This window comes from Monodon monoceros, unplaced genomic scaffold (assembly GCF_005190385.1).
Source record: "Monodon monoceros isolate NGI ecotype Baffin Bay Population unplaced genomic scaffold, NGI_Narwhal_1 Super_Scaffold_21, whole genome shotgun sequence".
NCBI lineage: Eukaryota > Metazoa > Chordata > Mammalia > Artiodactyla > Monodontidae > Monodon > Monodon monoceros.
The window spans coordinates 18,612,382-18,632,985 of NW_021703778.1; the positions used below are offsets into that span (position 1 = coordinate 18,612,382).

Genomic DNA, 20,604 nt, shown 5'->3' on the forward strand with positions numbered 1-20,604 from the left:
TCCAGTGATGGCCAAGATCATGACTCTTCATTCTTAGGAATCTTTAGCAGATATCGCCTCTGCACTCCTGGAAATTAAAAAGCCGTCTGACACTAATATTCTCATGCTTGGGTATTTAAGAATTTTAGCAATCGCTCAGGGAAACTTTCCTTGGGCTAGTCAACATTGGTCTTCACTCCAAAGCAAAATGAAAAATTGAAGCCAAAGTGTTTTGACCTCTTCACCTTCATCCTTTTCCACTTTCAGCTTGCAGTTGGAAGAAGAGAAGATTAATGTTTTAAAATCATCCATCGGAATCTTGTGATTACCAGCTCATTTCTGCTTCAGACTGTTCGTTAAGCATGGCATCTAGACCCAGGTGGCTCCTCCTTTTCTGCCTATCCTAGGGGTAGTCAAGGTCATGGCCAGATATGAACCCTAGCTTAGTGTTAGCTGTTCTAGAGGGGGGAGGAGTATGACATAGTACCCACCATCATGTCTTTGAAGACACAACCCAGTTCTGGAGTCTAGAAGCAGTGATGTGAAAGATCCTCCCTCACGTGGGATGTGACCACGTGAAAGCCTGTTTCTGTTTGACTTTCTTTGTTGTGTGTGCCTTTTTCTCCTTTACTTTTTCTCTGTGTGTTGAACGTGTGTCATCTCTAGGCAGATGAGCTATATGAGTGTCTAAGTGTATTTTCCACCTGTGTTTTTCTTTCACACACCTCTCCTGCTGTGACTTCCATCTACGTGGCTTATTTTCTGCGTAAGGCAAGAGGAAGCAGTACAGTGAAAGAGACTGGACTTGAGTTTGAGTCTTGTCCTTTGTGATCTTGGGCCCGTCACTCAAACTCCGGACCACAAGATCCTCATCTATGAAGATGGGAGTAGTATGATCTACCCCCAAATGGTTTTTATGAGAATTAGATGAAATAATGTATCAACCCTGCCCAGGATAGATTTCTTTTTTCTTTTTTTTTTTTGCGGTACGCGGGCCTCTCACTGTTGTGGCCTCTCCCGTTGCAGAGCACAGGCTCCGGACGCGCAGGCTCAGCGGCCATGGCTCACGGGCCCAGCCGCTCCGCGGCATGTGGGATCTTCCCGGGCCGGGGCACGAACCCGTGTCCCCTGCATCGGCAGGCGGACTCTCAACCACTGCGCCACCAGGGAAGCCCTCTTTTTTCTTTTACATTGTCTTTGCCTTCATCTAACATTTCATTCTCCCCTGTTCCTCTTTCTTTCTTTCTTTTTTTGTGTTTTGTTTCACTTTGCCTTTTTTTTCCCCCCTAATTTATTTGGCTGCTCTGGCTCTTAGTTGTGGCACACAGGTTTGTTGCCGCATGCGAGATCTTTGTCGCGGCCTGCAGGGTCTTTTCTTAGTTGCGACAAGCAGGATCTTTAGTTGCGGCATGCGGGATCTAGTTCCCTGACTAGGGATCGAACCCGGGCCCCCTGCATTGGGAGCTTGGAGTCTTAACCACTGGACCGCCAGGGAAGTCCCTGCTTTGCTTTTTTAAAACTCGGGTCTCTCTGACTCAAAAGATTGGTTCTTTTTTCCCCCAACTTTTTCTTTTGAAAAGTTTCAACACTTCAACAACAACAAAAAAGTAAGAATAGTGCAAGAGACACCCGTGTTCCCTTCACTCCGATTCACTCATTGTCTACATTTTACTGCATGTGCTTTATTTTCTTCACCATTTATCTCTTAAGAACAAAGACCTTCTCTTACACGACCACAGTAGTGTTATCACACTCAGAAAATTTAATTGATTTAATACATTTTCTGATATGTAGTTCATATTCACATTTTCCAAATTATCCCAATAATGTCTTTTTTTTTATTCGAAGAATCCAGACCAGTCATTTTGTTTATTTTGCAGAATGTCCCTCAGTTGAGATTTGTCGGATTAATCCCTCCTGACTAGACTCAAGCGAAACACTTTGGTGGCAGTATTGCAAAGATGACGCCACATCCCGGGGGCATCACATCAGGGGCAGCAGTGTCAGATTGTCCCATCAATGACGATCCTAAGTTTGATTATTTGGTTAAAAGTGTGTCCACCAGATTTTTCCATTGAAAGGTATTCCCCTTGAAAGCGTTAAGGAATACTCTGTGTCACTTACTGTTCTATTTCTGAGTTCTGTTGAACATTTTCATCTCACCTCTCACCTACCTGGAGCTTGACTTAGCAGAGAATCATCTTTCACCCACTGGTGTCAACATCCACTCTTCATTCTTTATCTCAAGTTTTGGGTTTTTTTCTTTTCTCTTTTGGCTGTGCCACGAGGCTTGCGGGATCTTAGTTCCCTGAACCCGGGCCCTTGGCAGTGAAACTGCAGAGTCCTAATCGCTGGACTGCCGGGAAATTCCCTACTGTTCATTCTTGCCACCCACTATGGTGGCTGTAGAATCATTTCCCTCTTCTTCTTTTTTTTTTTTTTTAATTTTTTGGCTGCACCGCGTGGCATGCAGGATCTTAGTTCCTGGACCAGGGATCGAATCTGTGCCCTCCGCAGTGCAAGCAAGGAGTCTTAACCACTGGACCACCAGCAAAGTCCCCATTTCCCCTTTCTTATCTGTCTCCCCCCTCTACATTGCTCTTCCACTGCTCTCCCTTTAAGTCATTCATCCATTTAGCAAATACTTTTGTGCGTCTTCATGACCAGAGCAGGCACCATGCTTGGCACTAGGAAGGCATAAGTAACCCCTGCCCTCGTGAAACTTAAATGAATATATTGCATTTTAATTTTTTTTATTCATTCATTCATTTAACAAATATTCACTCAGTGTCTATTGTGTATCTACATTGCTCTGCTTCCTGAGAACCCAGCAAGAAACAAAAACAGTCAAATCCCTGGCCTCATAGGGCTTACTTCTAGTTGGTAAATGGGGAGAGAATATAAACAGGGAGAGGTGGGCTTGTTGAGAAAGAGTTGGTTTTGAAATAGGTCAGGAAACACCTCAGGAATGAGGGAACAATTAAGCAAAGACCTAAAGGCAGTGGGGAGCAAGCCATTTAGGTCAGCGGGGAACAGGTGTTCCAAAGAGAAAAGCATGTGCAAATGCACGCTGGCAGGGTCCACGGAACAGCTGGGAGGCTGCCGGGAGCAGAGTTAAAGGAGATAAAATCAGACAGGCAAAAGATGGGGCGGGGCTAAGTATGGTTGAATATGTGAAATAAGAGAGAAGTTTGGGCTAGAGATACACACTGGGGGTTGGCAGCTTGTGTGTGGTATTTAAAGCCATGAGACAGCATGAGATCAGCTAGGGAGTGAGTGTAGATAGAGGCCAGAAGGAAAACCAGGAGATCTGGGAGATGAGGAGGAACCAATCAAAGAGGCTAAGAGGAGAGACCAGTGAGGTACCTGAGCTTTGTACATTTTGGGGAGACCCCCTTTAAAAAAAAGAGTACAAAATGATGAATAAAAGTTTAAAAAGTAAATATTAGAGTGAGAAAGGAATCACAACAAATTACTAATTTTTTAAAACACATACCACAAATCTTAAAAAAATACAAATGAACTTATTTACAAAACAGAAATAGACTCACAGACATAGAAACCAGACTTAACAGTTTACCAGAGGGGAAATGGGTGAGGGGATGAATTAGGAATTTGGGATTAGCAGATACACATTACTACATATAAAACAGATAAACAACAGAGACCTACTTTATAACATGGGGAACTATATTCAATATCTTGTAGTAACCTTTAATGGAAAAGAACTGAAAAAGACTATATAATATATGTATAAACGGAATCATTTGCTGTATACCTGAAATATTGTAAATCAACTATATTTCAATTTAAAAAAATCACAAAATCCAAAAGGTACATTTTTATTATTACTAACTGCCTGATATATGTTTTCCTACATTTTTGGCTGCATATTCTTTGATCACCTCTCCATATGAGGATAAATTTGAAATACAATTTTCTGTAGTGGAAATAGCTAATTTAGTCTTTTCTCCCACGTGGTTACTCAAAATTAATTGTGTTATTGATAGTTTAGAAGAAGTTTTACTTCAGTCTCACAGGTCTCTATGGTAAGACTTTATCTGTAATTTCCTCTGTGGTTTCTACTGCTGGAGGTGCCTCTTGCCCAGGAGCAAGACCTCAGAGAACTAACTGAGTCATTTGCTCTCACTAGATATGACATGGCACCCATGGCTCCCAATGGCTCAAGAAGCAGCTGGTCCAGCTCAGCTAGGACCATGCATTTCCTGCCCCCTCCCAACTGCTAGGCTGGCCCTGGGGGTGATGTAAGGTGGCTGTGGAAGCCTGGGTCAAGGTGATTCCGTGCAAGGAGCAGAGCAGAACAGCATTTCCTTTAGATATTCTCCTTGGAATAGAAGATGCAGTCCACAGTCCATGAGATTTACCTTGGGTCCAGCTCTTGCTGGAGTCCAGGTGAAGTGAAGGTAGTGCTGGCAGCCTACCAACCCCACTTTAAGCCCTTGGACCACTACCAAGGTGACCGCCCAGCACGAAAACGGTGTTCCATGTTGTTGTGGGGTGCCAGAAGAGAACCGCAGGTCTTAGAAGGAGCCTGCAAGTGAGGATCCCTGAAACTTGAGCTTTATTGGCTTCAAGGTCAGTTGGTCTCTGTTAGGAGGAAAAGCAGCAAAGAAAGCCTTCATGGAAGCCAAGTGAAGAAAGTATTTCCAAGAAAAGGTGATCAATGAATGGTGTTAAATGCTGTTTAAGCTGCTGAGAATGACATGAAGGTCATTGGTAATCTTGACACAGTTTGGTGACATGGTGGGAACAAAAGTCCAGTTGGGGTATGTCTTGGTCAGTTCGAGCTGCTCTTACAAAAATGCCATAGACTGGGCAGCTTAAACCACAAACCTTTATTTCTCACAGCTTTGGAATCTGGGAAGTCCAAGACCAAGGCACCAGCCGATCGGGTGTCTAGTGAGGGCTCTCTTCCTGGTTTGCAGTGTTCATCTTCTTGCTGCGTCCTCAACATGGCAGAGAGAGAGAAGAAGCAAGCTCTCTCGTGTCTCTTCTTACAGGGGCACTAATCCCAACATGAAGGCTCCACCCTCATGACCTGATTACCTCCCAAAGGCTCCATCAACAAATACCATCACATTGGAGACTGGGGTTGCAACATATGAATTTGGGGGGAAGGGGTGTGGGACACAAACATTCAGCCATAGCAGGGTAAATTCAAGAGGAAATGGAGACAAGTAGGAAACAGTGAATACAGATAACTATTCATAGGAATTGTGTGTATGAAAATTAATGCCCATTCTTATTTACAAACGAGTGAATAATGTATTTTTCTATTTTTGTCTCTTCAAAAAACCATAAATTACGTTGTCACTTTTGTTTGCTGTCACAGTAGATCCTAAATATAAAAGCAGTTCCCCATGCTTTATGTAGATGCTCAAAATAGAATAAAAAAGGAACCTAAGAAAATCCCAAGATTTTAAAATTCTCTTTTCAGCCCAAGTATATCCAAGTGACACCAGTCTACATCTTGCCTCCTAAAGACACAGAAAAGCCATCAGGACAGATGCAAGTGAGAATTGTGTTCATATGAGCTGACCTTCCCCTGTGTCACACGTGGTTTACTTTTGAATCCTGTTGAACATTTTTGGGTCTTTTTCTGCCATCTCACTTTTCACCTCCCTGGAGTTTGACTTAGCAGAGTGCATTATTACTCTGCCCCACTCCACCTTGCATTCACTCAAAAGCAAAGCAATTTGGAAATAAGTCCATTTTAAAATCATACTTTTAAAAAATATGGTAGTCCATCTCATGTTCTGTATGTGTGTGTCTACACTGACAAATTCTAAGGTTTTTCAAACTGCTCCCTTAGGGTTTTTTAATTATTGAAAAAAATATGTCATTTCATGATTACTCTTTCATTTGCAAATGTTTTTTCCATCAAACTTTTGCCATCACGGTACCGCCTACCAAAGAATCCTATTGTCTTGGCTGTTCCTTTTGCGTGACCGTACATATACACATCTATGCTGTCCATGTGAATTTCCTTTGAGATTGATCGTTGTGTTGGTTTTGTATTGTTCATATGACCATAGTGATTATCCTGTTAACCTAATAACTGTTAGCCTAGTTCTTAAAATTTTCACTGATCTCAAGTATACTGTGCAAAGCCAGTTAAGTTGGCCCAAGAGATTTCTTCTAGTTCTTTTTTGAGTATTATTTGATACTGTGTGTAATTTTAGAGATGTTTCTGTTTCCTGTTTTATGTTACACAGAAATTTTAGCTCCCCCCTCCCCCAAACATTGCAAGAACCTTTTACCACGTGCTGTGTTGTTCCGTGAACCACTTCCTCTTGAGGAGTGCTTTCATTGCATTTTGAAAAAAACTACATTGAAGGAATCAGGCAAAATGCAATATTGTCCGTTATTTTCCAATCATACTGTACGCTAGCTACTTCATAGTTTCCGCCAGCATTTGTGATCACCTGGATTCTGCACTACATATTCCATACCAAGTGTGGTTCCTATCATCAACAGATCTTTTAAAAATTATCTCCTCTTTTGTATCTGTAGTTGCAATGTGTGGGCTGATTTTTTTTTCCTAGGAAAAAAAAAACACAGCCAGCCGTTTTTTTAAATTTAAAAGTAATAAAAAATACCTAAGCAAATTGATACTGACAGAGCCTCAGATTTTTCAACCTTCCTTCTCATGAATTCTAGTTATATTTTAACTCTGGCAATCTAGCTATAGACTCAAAACACCACTCCACTTGCCCTGATACATGATAGTGCTACAACATGGATGAATCTTGAGGACAAATATTTCATTCCACTTACATGAGATGACAAGAGTAGCCAGATTCATAAAGAAAGAAAGTAGGATGACAGATACCAGGGTCCGAGGCTGGGGGGGGAGGGGGGAGATGGGGAGTTATTATTTAATGGATATGAAGTTACGGTTAAGGAAGATGAGAAAGTTCTGGAAATGAATGGTCCTGGTTGCACAACAATGTGAATGTGCTTAATGTGACTGAACTGTGCACTTAAAAATTATTCAAATGGTAAATTTCATGTTATGGATATTTTACTTCAATTTTCTAAAATTTACCCAAAAAATGATGGAATGGAGGGTAAAAAAGAAGTCTCAATGCAAGGATGCAAACATTTTTCTTTGCCTTCAACATGGAAAGACATATAGTATGTAGATGAAGTCTAGATATTTAATCCTTAATACATTGATGAAGAGAAACACAGTTGTAGAAGACCCACTGAGGAAAATCTTTTTTTTTTATTATTTTTATTTATTTATTTTTTTTTTAGGAAAATCTTTCAGAGATTTGTTTGAGCCTAGAACAGTGTCTGGGATCAGTAAATTTTTTTTTTGTTTTTGTCAGAAACACTGGGAATGGGACCGAACAATCTGTTTTTTTTTGTTGTTTTTTTTGTTTTGTTTTGTTTATTTTTATTTTTGGCTGCGTTGAGTCTTTGTTGCTGCCCGTGGGCTTTCTCTAGTTGTGGTGAGCGGGGCTAATCTTCCTTGCAGTGCGCGGGCTTCTCATCATGGTGGCTTCTCTTGTTGCGGAGCACGGGCTCTAGGCGCACGGGCTTCAGTAGTTGTGGCACATGGGCTTAGTTGCTCCACGGCATGTGGGATGTTCCTGGACCAGGGATGAAACCCGTGTCCCCTGCATTGGTAGGCAGATTCTTAACCACTGTGCCACCAGGGAAGTCCCAGTAAGTATTTGTTGATTGACTTAAATTGTGTAACCTCAGGCAAGTTAATTAACCTCTGGGTGCCTTAGTTTCCTCATCTGTTAAATGGGGAAAATAAGTGGCCTATCTAGGTTGATTGTGGGGATAGATTTAATCAGTCAGTACATGTAAAGCTCAAGAACAGTGCCTGGCGCAGAGTGAGAACGCCTAATAGTTACTAGATATTGTTTTTATTATCATCAGGCAGGTAGAGAGACTGAGTAGATTCCTCTCGCTCAACCGACAGCCACGCACAGGAGCGACAGAGCAGGGGACTTTCTTCTGGGTATATAGATGGCTGTTCTGGTGGAATTTTGAAGACCAGTTCTAACCTGTCTGAACTTAACTGACCAACTCATTTTAATGATCGAAAAGTCAATTTTACACATCCTTTGTTGTTGCATTAAAAATTTTTTACTAACAACTATTCTATCTTTTCTTTTAATTCTTATTGCTCTAAATTTTCATTCTGTTCTTGGTACCAGGACCTCAATGCAAGTAAAGATGATGCATGACTAAAAAGCACGGCTGAAAAGAAGAGCTTTACAACCATCAAATTAGACCATCCACAAATTCATAATCTCTTAATCTGGTGCGATAGGAAAGCAGGCTTTTGACAAATAAGTGCCTTATAAAAATGTAAATAACACAGGGTTCTTCATTGTATTGATGCTGGCTGCCACTGAATACATCTTTTAGTAAAGCCAAGAATTGATCATCAAAAAGGAAAAATCTCAACCTTTTTATTTTTATGCAGAAGTTATTAGGACAACTTTTAAAAATTATTTATTTGGCCGTGCTGGGTCTTAGTTGCGGCACACAGGATCTTTGTTGTGTCATGTGGGATCTTTTAGTTGAGGTATGTGGGATCTAGTTCCCTGACCAGGGATCGAACCTGGGCCCCCTGCATTGGGAACGCGGAGTCTTAGCCACTGGACCACCAGGGAAGTCCCAGAACCACTTTTCAAAAACCTGTATGAACAGTAGTCGTTTTGTTTTCTATTTTATGAAAAATTCTTATAAGTTTATTATTAACTATTTTATTTAATATACAAAATTGGGTTTTTATGAATATACCTTTTCTTTTTAAATGTGTCAAATAACCCCCCCCTTTTTTTTTTCCTAAGAGTCATCTCTTAAGGTATTGCAGTGATGTACCAAATTAAATAGGCGAGAGGTTAAAGGAAACTACTGGAATAGAAGAGAGGTCAGGGAGAGGATAGCAAAGAACATAGCAAAGTCCAGCTATACAGACAAAGCTTGTATAACCCCTTATTTTAATACTATTATGCTCAAAATTCAGTTCCAAACAAGAAAGTATAACATATGTGTCATGAGAAGAATATTTGACTGTGTTCATATGTGTATTCATTTTTGTTCTCACAGATTCGCAGATTTACACATAAACACGTAAAAAACCAAAATGTGACATTGGCAAATGCAAACAGGCACATAAAATTTATCTCAGTTTTGAAGCCCAGTGCAAGCCTGAGGCATACAGCTAATTCTGTGTAAATAGCAAAACACATATAATATAGATTATATGTTAAAGTGATATAGGTAACCTGATTTATTACTGTGTAATTAAGCTATTCCATTTCTGTTCTAAAGTGAGGTATGAATTTCTGTTTATGGGGCTAAAATGAATTAGATATATGATGTGAATAAAGGAATACTTAAATAGAAGATATAATTTGTTTTTATTTATTAAATAATGGCAAATTAACCTACTCCTTGAAATGTTAAGTGACTTCAGGTTGAATTAGATAAGAAGGAGAGCCATGGATAACGTCACTTGAGTTGCATGGTGGCTATTAGATTTTTCTCAAAGCAACAAAAACTGATTCAGGCCTAAATAGATGTGAATTCCAGTGAACCTCTGTGTTTGCCAACAAAATTTATCTGTATAAATACCAGTATTTACTCACTTGGAAAGCACTAAAAAAAAGTGAAATATTGCTATAGTGAGTGATGTTCCAGAGACCTGTAGCTGTGATTACAGCTTGGAAACAGACTCTCTGTTTATTTTCCCTGGTAGTTAAAGGAAACGTGGGATTTGGTGACCTCCAAGGACTGTCCAGCCCCGGAATGTCACGTCTTTGCGTGCAGGGCAACAGACTCCACGTCTAGGGCACAGGAGGTGGAATGACAGTGAGTAATGACTTCTTCCCACTAGTCTGGGAGGTTACCTACGCTCTCTGTGTTTTCAACAAAGCACTTTTAAACCTAAAGATGAGCAAGAGCTAATCCTTCCTTAATAAGAGCTCCCAGTTGGGAAAGAAGTTCTAACACAGTAACAAAAAGAGCGTGATCCAGTATGATAGATGCCATTATTGAGTGCTTACACTAAGTACTGTATGCTATTTTATTTAAATGTCGCAACCATCCTATGAATTACATATTAATCTCTTCATTTTACAGATGAGGAAACAAACCCAGGGAGGTTAAATGCCTTAACAAGGTTGTTGTTTCTGGGGACTGGATTTACTGATAGGGTTACCAAGTACAATGGACAGCACATCTCTCTACCAGGTATGAAGACATCCATGAAAGCTGGATTCCAAATGATCAGTAGGGTTTTATGAAGGATAAGTGCACTGAGGAGGATGCTATTGAAAGGGAATAGCATATACCAAGACAAAGAGAGTGTTTAAAAGCCTGTTCAGACAATGTCAAGGGCCCTGATGGGTAAGAGTTGAATCCTGAAAAGTAGGTTGGGGCAAATTACGAAGGACTTTGAAAGACATACTGAGACTTGAACTCTCCCCACTTCATCGTGATCTGTCACGGAGGATTTTCAAACAGGAGGCTGGCGCATTCAAATTTCTATTTCAAATTCGAAGTGATGGTGATGGGGCTTGATGGGGGATCCAGGAGCCTGCAGGCTGGATGAGCTGATGAGGGTCTCAACAGTAAGGATGAAGGAAAGGAAGCTCTCTGCAGGGGAAACCAGCAGGATTTTTTTTGACTGATTGGGTGGAAAAATGGGCAGAGTCAGGGACTATTGCCAGGGTTTGTAAATTAGACTAATAAATGAATAATGACCAAGAGCCAAGTTAGGGCATGTAGAAGGAGAATGCACCAGAGGGGGAAGAATGATGGGAAGGACTGTGGACTATTGAACGGGCTGTTTTAGGTGAGCCACTCAGATAAAATGAGGTCTGCCCTGGCTCAGGTCCAAAGTCATGGCTGGAATTGCTCGTGCAAATGGCAATGAAACCTGCATCCAAACTGAGTTAAATAGTTGAGGTTAACTTGGCCATAGATAGAAACAGGTGTTAAGCATATATATATCAGAGTACTTAGAGTAGACCTTTTTCCTGCTCTCTGGGGATATAACTGACATATTAAGTTTAAGGCGTACCACATGATGTGATATATGTATATATTGTGAAACAATCACCACAACAAGTTGAATTGACATATCCATCACCTGGCATAGTCAGTGTTTTCTCTTATGGACAGATTTTTTAAATATGTGTATTTAAAGTTTATATATGAAATTTACATATGTGGAGAAGAAAAACTATCTGAAGATAAAAGCTGAGGCTTAGAAGCTTGAGCCTTGTGGAAAGACTGAGAATTCAGGAAAATTGCCCTGTCATTCAAGGAATCTGAGGCAGAATTTCAGCCTGGATGTGCAGCCTCAGCCACCCACCCCTCTCCTATCCACTCTCCACACCCTCCAAAAAAACCCCAGTGAAATCTGTCTGATAAAGAACTATTCCAAATTATTTATTTAAAAAATTTTTTTAAATTTTTATTTATTTTCTTTCATTTTTTTTGGCTGCATCAGGTCTTAGTGGCGGCATGTGGGGTCTTTGTTGAGGCGTGCGGACCTTTCGTTGCAGCGCGGGCTTCTCTCTAGTTGTGGCATGCAGGCTTTCTCTCTCTAGTTGTGGCACCCCGGGTCCAGAGTGCGTGGGCTCTGTAGTTTGCAGCATGCAGGCTCAGTAGTTGTGGCGAGTGAGCTTCAGTTGCCCTGTGGCAGGTGGGATCTTCGTTCCCCAACCAGGGATTGAACCCACATCCCCTGCACTGGAAGGCAGATTCTTTACCACTGGACCACCAGGGAAGTCCTTCCAAATTTTTTAAATCTACGGTTTGTTGTGCTTCCCAAGACACAAAAGGAATTCAGAAATGACATACTTACAAAAAGATGTTAATTCCACCCAGTTGCGATGTGCACGTTGCTGTTTTGCAATCCGTTGCTTCACTGAGGCTCCTCCACCCCTGCTCTTGGGGCTGTTAACCCATACAACACTTTGAGCGCTCAGGGCTGGGTGTTTTCTTGCTTGGTTTCTCTCTTTTTAATCCTGATTTTGACCTTCAGGAAATACCAAACATACAAATAGACACAGCCCTATTTTCTTGTGCATGTGTATGTGTATAGGCACTATGTATATATCCACGGGACTCTTGTTCTGTCCATAAGGTTTTCTTGGGGAATATAAATATGTAAGATGATTTGAATGTACACATTTATGTTAATAGCCCTTAACTAAATGTTTTATTATTTTCACCAAGGATACAACTCTTTTAAACTGTGATCCATTCAGTAACATATTTACTTACGACAGGATTTACAGAATAATTTTGATATTGACTCCTTTAAATAATTCAATATCAACACACTCTGGGGAAAAGGAATGCAAGGGCAGGGGGAAAGATTTTTATCAGATGAACGCAGGGAGAGTCAGCAGAGGTCACAAGAAGATGCTGCTGTTTCAAGTTATTTCCGTGTTAGGTGTATGATTCACTCTGGCAAGTCCTCAACCCGTTCTGGTTTTTTTTTTTTAATTTAATTTTTATTTTATACTGGAGTATAGTTGGTTTACAATATTGTGTTAGTTTCAGGTGTACAGCAAAGTGATTCAGTTATACATATACATATCTCCATTTCTTTTCCCATTTAGGTTACTACAGAGTACTGAGTAGAGTTTCCTGTGCTATACAGTAGGTCCTTGTTGATTATCTGTTTTGTATATAGTGGTGTTTATACGCCTCACCCCATTCTGTATCAATGGTGTATACAGGCTGAGAAGCTAAGGTCTTTGGGCTCAGTGGATATTTCTGACCCATCAATGCCACATTTCCTTTCAAGACTTCATTCTTCATCATTTAGCGCTTTTCCAAATGTAATGGTTTAAGAGAAAGCATCAAGGATAAGATTCTTATTACTAGCATCATCTTTGGTTCCTTTGAGTTTATTTTAACACTGACTGGCATTTTTGAGGTCAGCAAATAAATCTATTTTTTTCCACTCTGAAAGGATTACTTTTCTCTCATGAAAAACTTTGAAATATGTTAACACTAGTACTTACTCTTAACTTTCCCTGTTAGTAATAATTCATCTGAAGGATTCCTTTATTTTGTCACATTATTGTACTGCCTAATATTCTAAAGAAAATAAATTCACATGGGCAGTTCTGGAATTTTATAGTTTTTTTCTGCTAATTTCCTCTTATTAAAGTAATGAGTGAATCATCCATTATAAGATTTTGAAACCAGATTAATTATTTGAAGGGACACTTTTTTTTTTTTTTTTTTGCGGTATGCGGGCCTCTCACTGTTGTGGCCTCTCCCGTTGCAGAGCACAGGCTCCAGACGCGCAGGCTCAGCGGCCATGGCTCACGGGCCCAGCCACTCCGCGGCATGTGGGATCTTCCCAGACCAGGGCACGAACCCATGTCCCCCTGCATCGGCAGGCGGACTCTCAACCACTGCACCACCAGGGAAGCCCAAAGGGACACTTTTCGAAACCATGAGTACTTTGTTGACTTAAATATTTTCTTTCCTCTATTTTGTAGGTAATTTGAAGAAGGGAGAGTATGATTCAGATACTTTATAAGCAACTGGGAGGGAATTAAAACCATATGTGAGTGGATCCTAGCATTGACTTCCCTCCCCAACCAGAGGCAGGGCCCACCTGCATCTCTTTTTCCTTCTCTGATTATGATAAACACTAAACCCAACAATCCATAGAATGGAATGAACTTCTTCCATCCTTTCTTCACTGATGCTATTTGAATCCTTCCTACCTCTTAGACCTATACACATAGACCCACACCTGCAGTGTCTGCCTTACCTGTCACTTCTGTACCTGAGGGCTCATCTGCCTACCTTGTACGGTTTGACCCTGAGCACTCACTGAATGGCTTCATCAGACTCAAACACGTGCCTCCCTGTCCCATGTGTATGTTCACCTGATTCTTTCAGGTGTGTCTGCTACTTAGAAGTGGGCTTGTCCCATCGTATCATAGACTTCTTTTGTTTGAATGAAGTCCCCTTCCTGGCCCTTCCTGGTCAACCCAGTTTTGTAGCTTCCCCATGCTCCTGCAAGATACCTCCTCCAGTGGAAGCCAGATAGGAGGTTCTGGAAAATTAACAATCATAGCAATTCAAATATTCTCCCTCCAATATAAAACATGCACAACTGAAAACTTGAAATGACTATTGAATGTACTCAGGAACTGTATAGCGCAGAGAGGCTTTTATGTTTCACTGGAGAGAGAGCCTAGAAGGAGAGCAAAGAAAGAGTTATTGTGGGGAGCATGAAATTCAGATGGAAAATACTCTCAATCCTCATCTCATCTTCAGCGAAGGTGGTAAAGTTGTACATGGAAAAAAGAGTTGTTCCTTCTTAAAATTGGGAGAGGGGAAAACATATGATGGGAAAATTAAGCCAGAAGATTTCCTAAGTGATGTAAAGTGAAGATAACTATTGAAGATAACATGGGAAGATTGAACACTAGCTTTGCAGGGTGGATATTTGGAGGATATGCACTAATTCACTCCAGATGGTTTTTACAGCCCTCATTCCTTCTGATTTCTCAGTGTCAGTGCCATTCTGGGTGTTTACTGTTAATATCAACCCAGCTTGTAGATCAGTTCTTGGAACATGGTTAAGTGCTAGATAAATGTGTTCATCATCGTCATTATCACCACCACATCTCTGTACTTTCAAGAATTGTTTTTAAAAAATTATTCAGGTCAGTTTTAAGTAAGCAGAGTCAGTATGAGAAAGGTCTTTTATATACACATTTTATAAAGAGAGAACCCCTGATTAGCTAAAGCTATTAAATATGAAAAAGTATTATTTCTCGAGTATTAGTTTGAAGTGATGGTAAAGGGAGAACTGTAAGTTTTCAAGATGATTTATTCAACGAAAGGTAGATCTGACTTTGCCTATTTTAGCCAAATAATTTTTTTATTGAAGTATGGTTGCTGTATAATATTATGTAAGTTACAGGTGTACAATATAGTGATTGACAATTTTTAAAGGTTATACTCCATTTGTAGTTATTATAAAATATTAGCTATATTCCCTGTGTTGTACAATTTATCCTTGTAGCTTATTTTATACCTAATGGTTTGTATTTCTTAATCCCCTACCCCTATATTGCCCCTCCCTGCTTCCCTCTCCCCACTGGTGACCACTAGTTTGTTCTCTATATCTGTGAGTCTGCTTTTTTGTTTTATTCACTAGTTTCTTGTATTTTTCAGATTACACATATAAGTGATATCATACACTATTTGTCTTTCTCTGTCAGACTTATTTCAGTTAACATAATGCCCTCCACGTCCATCCATGTTGCTGCAAAGGTCAAAATTGCATTCATTTTTATGACTGAGTAGTATTCCATTGTATATATGTACCACATCTTTATCCATTCATCTGTTGATGGACACACAGGTTGCTTCCAAATCTTGGCAATTCAAATAATTTATTTTATTTATTTGTTTATTTATTTTGGCTGTGTTGGGTCTTCGTTGCTGCACATGGGCTTTCTCTAGTTGCAGCGAGCAGAGGCTGCTCCTCATTGTGGTGTGCGGGCTTCTCATTGTGGTGTGCGGGCTTCTCATTGTGGTGGCTTCTCTCGTTGTGGAGCATGGGCTCTAGACTCGTGGGCTTCAGTAGTTGTGGCGCACGCACTTAGTTGCTCTGCAGCATGTGGGATCTTCTCGGACCAGGGATCAAACCCATGTTTGGGTTTGCATTGGCAGGTGGATTCTTAACCACTGTGTCACGAAGGAAGTCCCAAATAATTTATTTTAAATGCAAACACACACGTGTGTGTGCAGAGATGATAGTATTATGGTAAAAAAACAACAACAACAATCTTTTAGTGCTACATATGTATCTGCATAAAAAAGATTAGTCATGAGTTGATCATTGTTAAAGCTGGACACTGGGTACATAAAAATCATTATATTATTCTCTTTACTTTTGTATATATTTAAAAGTTTCCATATAAAATAATTAAAACACAAACACACACATACATACATATAAATATTGTTTGGCTTAAATAATACATGCTGCACTCACCAGACTTCTTAGCTTGAGCTGTAATTGGTACTAATCTTCTAGTGTTTTAGAGCATTTGGGACCCTAAGAAATTATCTGCGGCAAACTCCTCGTCTTACAGATGAAGCAGTTGAGTCCCTTTGCTAAACAACACATTACTAATTAAGCCTCGTAATCATGTCTCCTAATGTCCTAATCCAGCTTTGCCAATGATGTCAGGAGGAGAGTGCCCCCACCCGACTTTATGGAAACACTTTTCCTCTCTTGGACAGTTCTTTCAGTTTAAGTAGAGAAAGATTATAATGTAAAACTTGTTTTATTTCCATCTCTCATCACTTGATTGTGTGGCCATTTTAGTTTTAAGTGTTTGTCACCCTAAAATTTCCAAATAAATGTGCCAGAAGCTGCTGTTTCAGAGACAACTTTGTAAAGCAAGGAATCGTTTGGTAAATAATCTTACCGCTGACATATCATTTTTGTGTTAGGTTTTTAAATGGACATGACTCTGATGCCATCACCTGTGGCCTGAGGCTTTCTCCTTTTCCAATCAGGGTGTCCTATGGTGATGTGAATTCCTGAATGTTGTCCACTTGGCCCCAAAGAGACTAGTTCCATCTGGAAAAAGAGTCCAATTGTTGGTCTGAGACAGTTACTAGGGTTCCGTTCAATCTTGGACCAAGCAAATTGCAGAGAGGTCAGGCATGGAATTTCAGGGTGAAATGCACCTCCCTCTCTACAACCTTCTCTTCTTGACTTACTTGCCTGTCTATGGGGCTTTTGGGGAAAAGAGAGAGATGGGACAGTTATCCGGGGATCAGACTTTTTTTTTTTTTTTTTTTGCGGTATGCGGGCCTCTCACTGTTGTGGCCTCTCCCGTTGCGGAGCACAGGCTCCGGACGCGCAGGCTCAGTGGCCATGGCTCACGGGCCCAGCCGCTCCGCGGCATGTGGGATCTTCCCGGACCAGGGCATGAACCCGTGTCCCCTGCATCGGCAGGCGGACTCTCAACCACTGCGCCACCAGGAAAGCCCCAGACTTTTATTAGATTGTTTATAACTGGGTTTCTTCCTTTTTCAGATGGGTGAGTCAAACGAAGATATAGACCAAATGTTCAGCAATTTGCTGGGAGAGATGGATCTCCTGACCCAGGTAAATTCCCTTCCTTAACTTTCAAATGAGAAAAAAATGGGGTTAAATGGATGTAGGCGAAGGGTATATAGTTGTCCATTGTACTATTTTTTCACCTTCTTGTTTGACATTTTTCAAAGTAAAAAACATTAAAAGAAAAAAAGCGGGGTTACAGAATTTGATTTTAATATGACAAGAGCTATCTTTTTAAAAAGACTGGAAATTGACAATATTATATATTCCTGATGTAACAGTGGTGGGGGAGAAAATAAACCTTTTTTCCTGTTTATACCCTTCTGAGTTCAGTTAATTGAATGCCTGGGTCACACATACATTCTATTATGGCAATTTTCATGCTCATCGTGTTCAAATATTTAGCCAGTGGAGGAATTTTCCCCAAGCAAACCTTCCACAACCACTACCACTGAACAATTTCCCCTGCAGTTACCTTTATATAAAGACTAGTCAGCTTATCGCTTTCTGCATAAAGCACTAAAATAAGAATCATCCAGTATTCCTCAATATGATAGGGATCTTAAAGTTTTCTACAAAGTAAATGAAGAATAATCTATGTTTTTTTAAAGTATTTATTTTAGGAAAAATAAATCAATGTTAGTTAGCATCTACTTTATATTCCGTATAAAATTCAAGAAGGTTTAGATTCTATGAAAGAAGAGACAAAATGTGAGGCGACAGGCTTAGAGAAAAGGGTGCTGACTAATAACCAGGGAGTGTTAGGATGGAAGCCACATTGCTATAAATCAGAGGACCTTTTTCCTCCCATGAAGGGGGAGGGTTTAATGAACATCTGTGGTCTCTTTGTCCATTCACTCACTTCTGCTCCATAGAGGAATGATTATTCTGATTGGTCAGAGTCTGGGATTTTCATAGTTCAGTGTTGTTACTCTAATTCAAGAGTAAGAAGAGGGCCCCTTAGAGTGTCTTGGATCTGCTTTCACTGAAGGCCTTTCTGGGGTTTGATCTTTCTTTATTGCGCTCAGGTGAGTGGGGTCACAGGGTTTGCTTGGCTAAAGCTGTGATTGAAGGAGTTCCTTCCTAAAACCGGTTTCCTCTCTCTCCTTTCCCTCTCTCTGTATTTTACTCAAAGCCTGTTACGTTACACATTCATGCATTCATGTTTTGTTAGAGAACTACTTCTAATTTCTGTAAGTAGCCTAGTAAATTATATTCCTGAGAAAAAAATGAGTTGGCAACCCTAATTGTGATGTTATACTTCCCAGTTATAGCATTTAAAAACCAACTAGTTAATGAATTTTTTTGTACTTTCTTTCACTAAATTTTTTTTTCTGGTATTTGCCCTGTAGTTTCTCCATCAACCTCCCTCTTTCTTGGCAATTTTTGCAAGTTCATTCCGGTTTTTAGAATGAATTCTGGAGTTGCAGTCACTTTTCCGTACATTTTATCCTTGATTCTAACTTGATTGGGTTCATTTTTTTTTAACTTCTTTTTGATTAATGGCCTTTTTTTTCCTACGTATAACTGATGATATCTCATTAATTTATTCTCAAACCTATAATGATTGGTTTCCTTCAGAAATTTAAGACATGAACAAGGATATTACTTACCAAATCAAATTAATATCAAAGAATGTACTCATTGTCATGAAAACATTCATGTTTAAGAACAGGTGAAATCACTTCTCAAACTATGGATGTAAAAATATTTTTAAATATTAGCTTTTAAATCATACAAGCAGTCACTTTATCAATTAGAAAATAATGTTATTTACAAAATTAGTAAATTACTGTGGCTTAATTTCTTTTTAACAAGTTTTATTAAATAAGAGTAACAGCATTAACATTTTACTGTGTAATAACAGATTGCATCCTGAAACAGCTCTTATCTTCAAGTGACTAAACAATTCCTTTCTTTGATGTCATAACTTAAATCCTTATGAATTGTATGTAGTGTATGTGTCACAATGCTTCATTCCCGGAAATTTTTTGTTGTCTCTAAAAATGAACAACCTCATTCTCATCATTTGACCTGTTTTGTTTCAAGATGTACCTTCTAGAATAATTTTTAACTTGTCATTTTTAACTTGTCATAATTTAACTTGTGATTTTCTGTACGAAAAAAAAATCACCTAAAGCATGTTCAAGTAAGAATACAGTTTTTAGAGAACATATTTAAAGAGAATATGTATAAGCAGCAAATGATTCTTTACTTAATGATTAAATTGCACTGCAAAAATATTAGTATCATGAATAACTTTGGGGGTTGGGATCCGTTTTCACAGAGTTTAGGAGTCGACACTGTCCCTCCTCCAGAACCTAAACCGCCCAGAGCTGAATTTAACTACAGTGTGGGGTTTAAGGATTTAAATGGTGAGTATCATTTCTTTTCTTAAGTAATTTGAAATGATAACAATGACTAAAATCTGTACACAACTGTAATCTGAAAACAAAATTTAAGGAACTTGGACATCATGACAAGTATAATTTTTAAAGTCCTGGATTTCGTTCAGATTGAGTGCTGCTGTTTGGATTGAATTGAGAGGCCAAGAAGATATTTTTGCCTGTAATGAAAAGGAACACTCTCCTGTATTTGCTGAAAGTCTCAAAGCTTTCTAATTTTTTTTTAAAAAAAAAACAGAGTTTCTTCTTACTCCTAAGCCATTACAGTAATAAGGTACAGTAGTATAAGAAAATATTAATAAGGAAATGTCCCTTCGAGGATATTAATGAACTGCCCATTTCATAATGATTGAGAATATATGAATAGATGCTTCAAAATATATTTTAAATAATATATATTTAATATATAATATAGTATATTTGGTCTATTTGACATTTTAGTCCCCTGAAGTTTGTCATATTTTATTAACAAAAATCTCTCTTCCTACTTAGTGCATTGACAATCTTTAGCCCATGTGCTACTCAAATTACAATGAATCTTGAAGTGATTGCTTCCAAATTAATGAGAATTCACTGCAACTCTTGGAAAAGATTTTCCAAAGACTTGCAGTGCCAACCAAAAGAATAAAGAACAAAATAATAGAGAAGCCTAGTTACAGAAATCCAGAGTTCCAAGTTTTATTTCCATCACTCACTGGGTTCCTTTGTTTCTGTCATTTTCAGTAATTTTTAGATTAAACCCTTAAGGTTCGAATAACTGTATCTTGATAAATTATAGTACATCTCTTCTGATTTCCTCTTTTTCCCACCCTCTTTTCTATCTTCCATATAAACTTATTATTTCTGTCAGTCGTTTCCACTGCAACGTGGAATGATGGTAACATTTATGAAGTTTCAGAAAACCAACACACTTTCGTCAAATTATGACGTTAATAGAGAACATATACTTGCATATATGAACAGTGCAGATTTGCCTGACACACTCATAACAGCTGAATAATCAGTTCCATTAAAATTTAATCAGTAATTTAGTTGTAGAAGCTCAACTAATGCTTTCGAAGCACTTATTACCTAGTATCAAAAAATTACTGAAAA

The 20,604-nt window shown here is 39.2% G+C and overlaps 1 protein-coding gene across 2 annotated transcripts in view; it reads left to right on the forward strand.

Annotated features, from left to right (window-relative positions):
• APBB1IP (amyloid beta precursor protein binding family B member 1 interacting protein) overlaps nucleotides 1-20,604 on the forward strand; it is a 102,342-nt gene that overhangs the window by 25,434 nt on the left and 56,304 nt on the right. For both annotated transcript variants that reach the window (XM_029236230.1, XM_029236231.1), the window contains 2 exons: nucleotides 17,081-17,152; nucleotides 19,392-19,479. In XM_029236230.1, coding sequence (XP_029092063.1) covers nucleotides 17,081-17,152; nucleotides 19,392-19,479 — 160 coding nt within the window. The remainder of the gene's footprint in view (nucleotides 1-17,080; nucleotides 17,153-19,391; nucleotides 19,480-20,604) is intronic.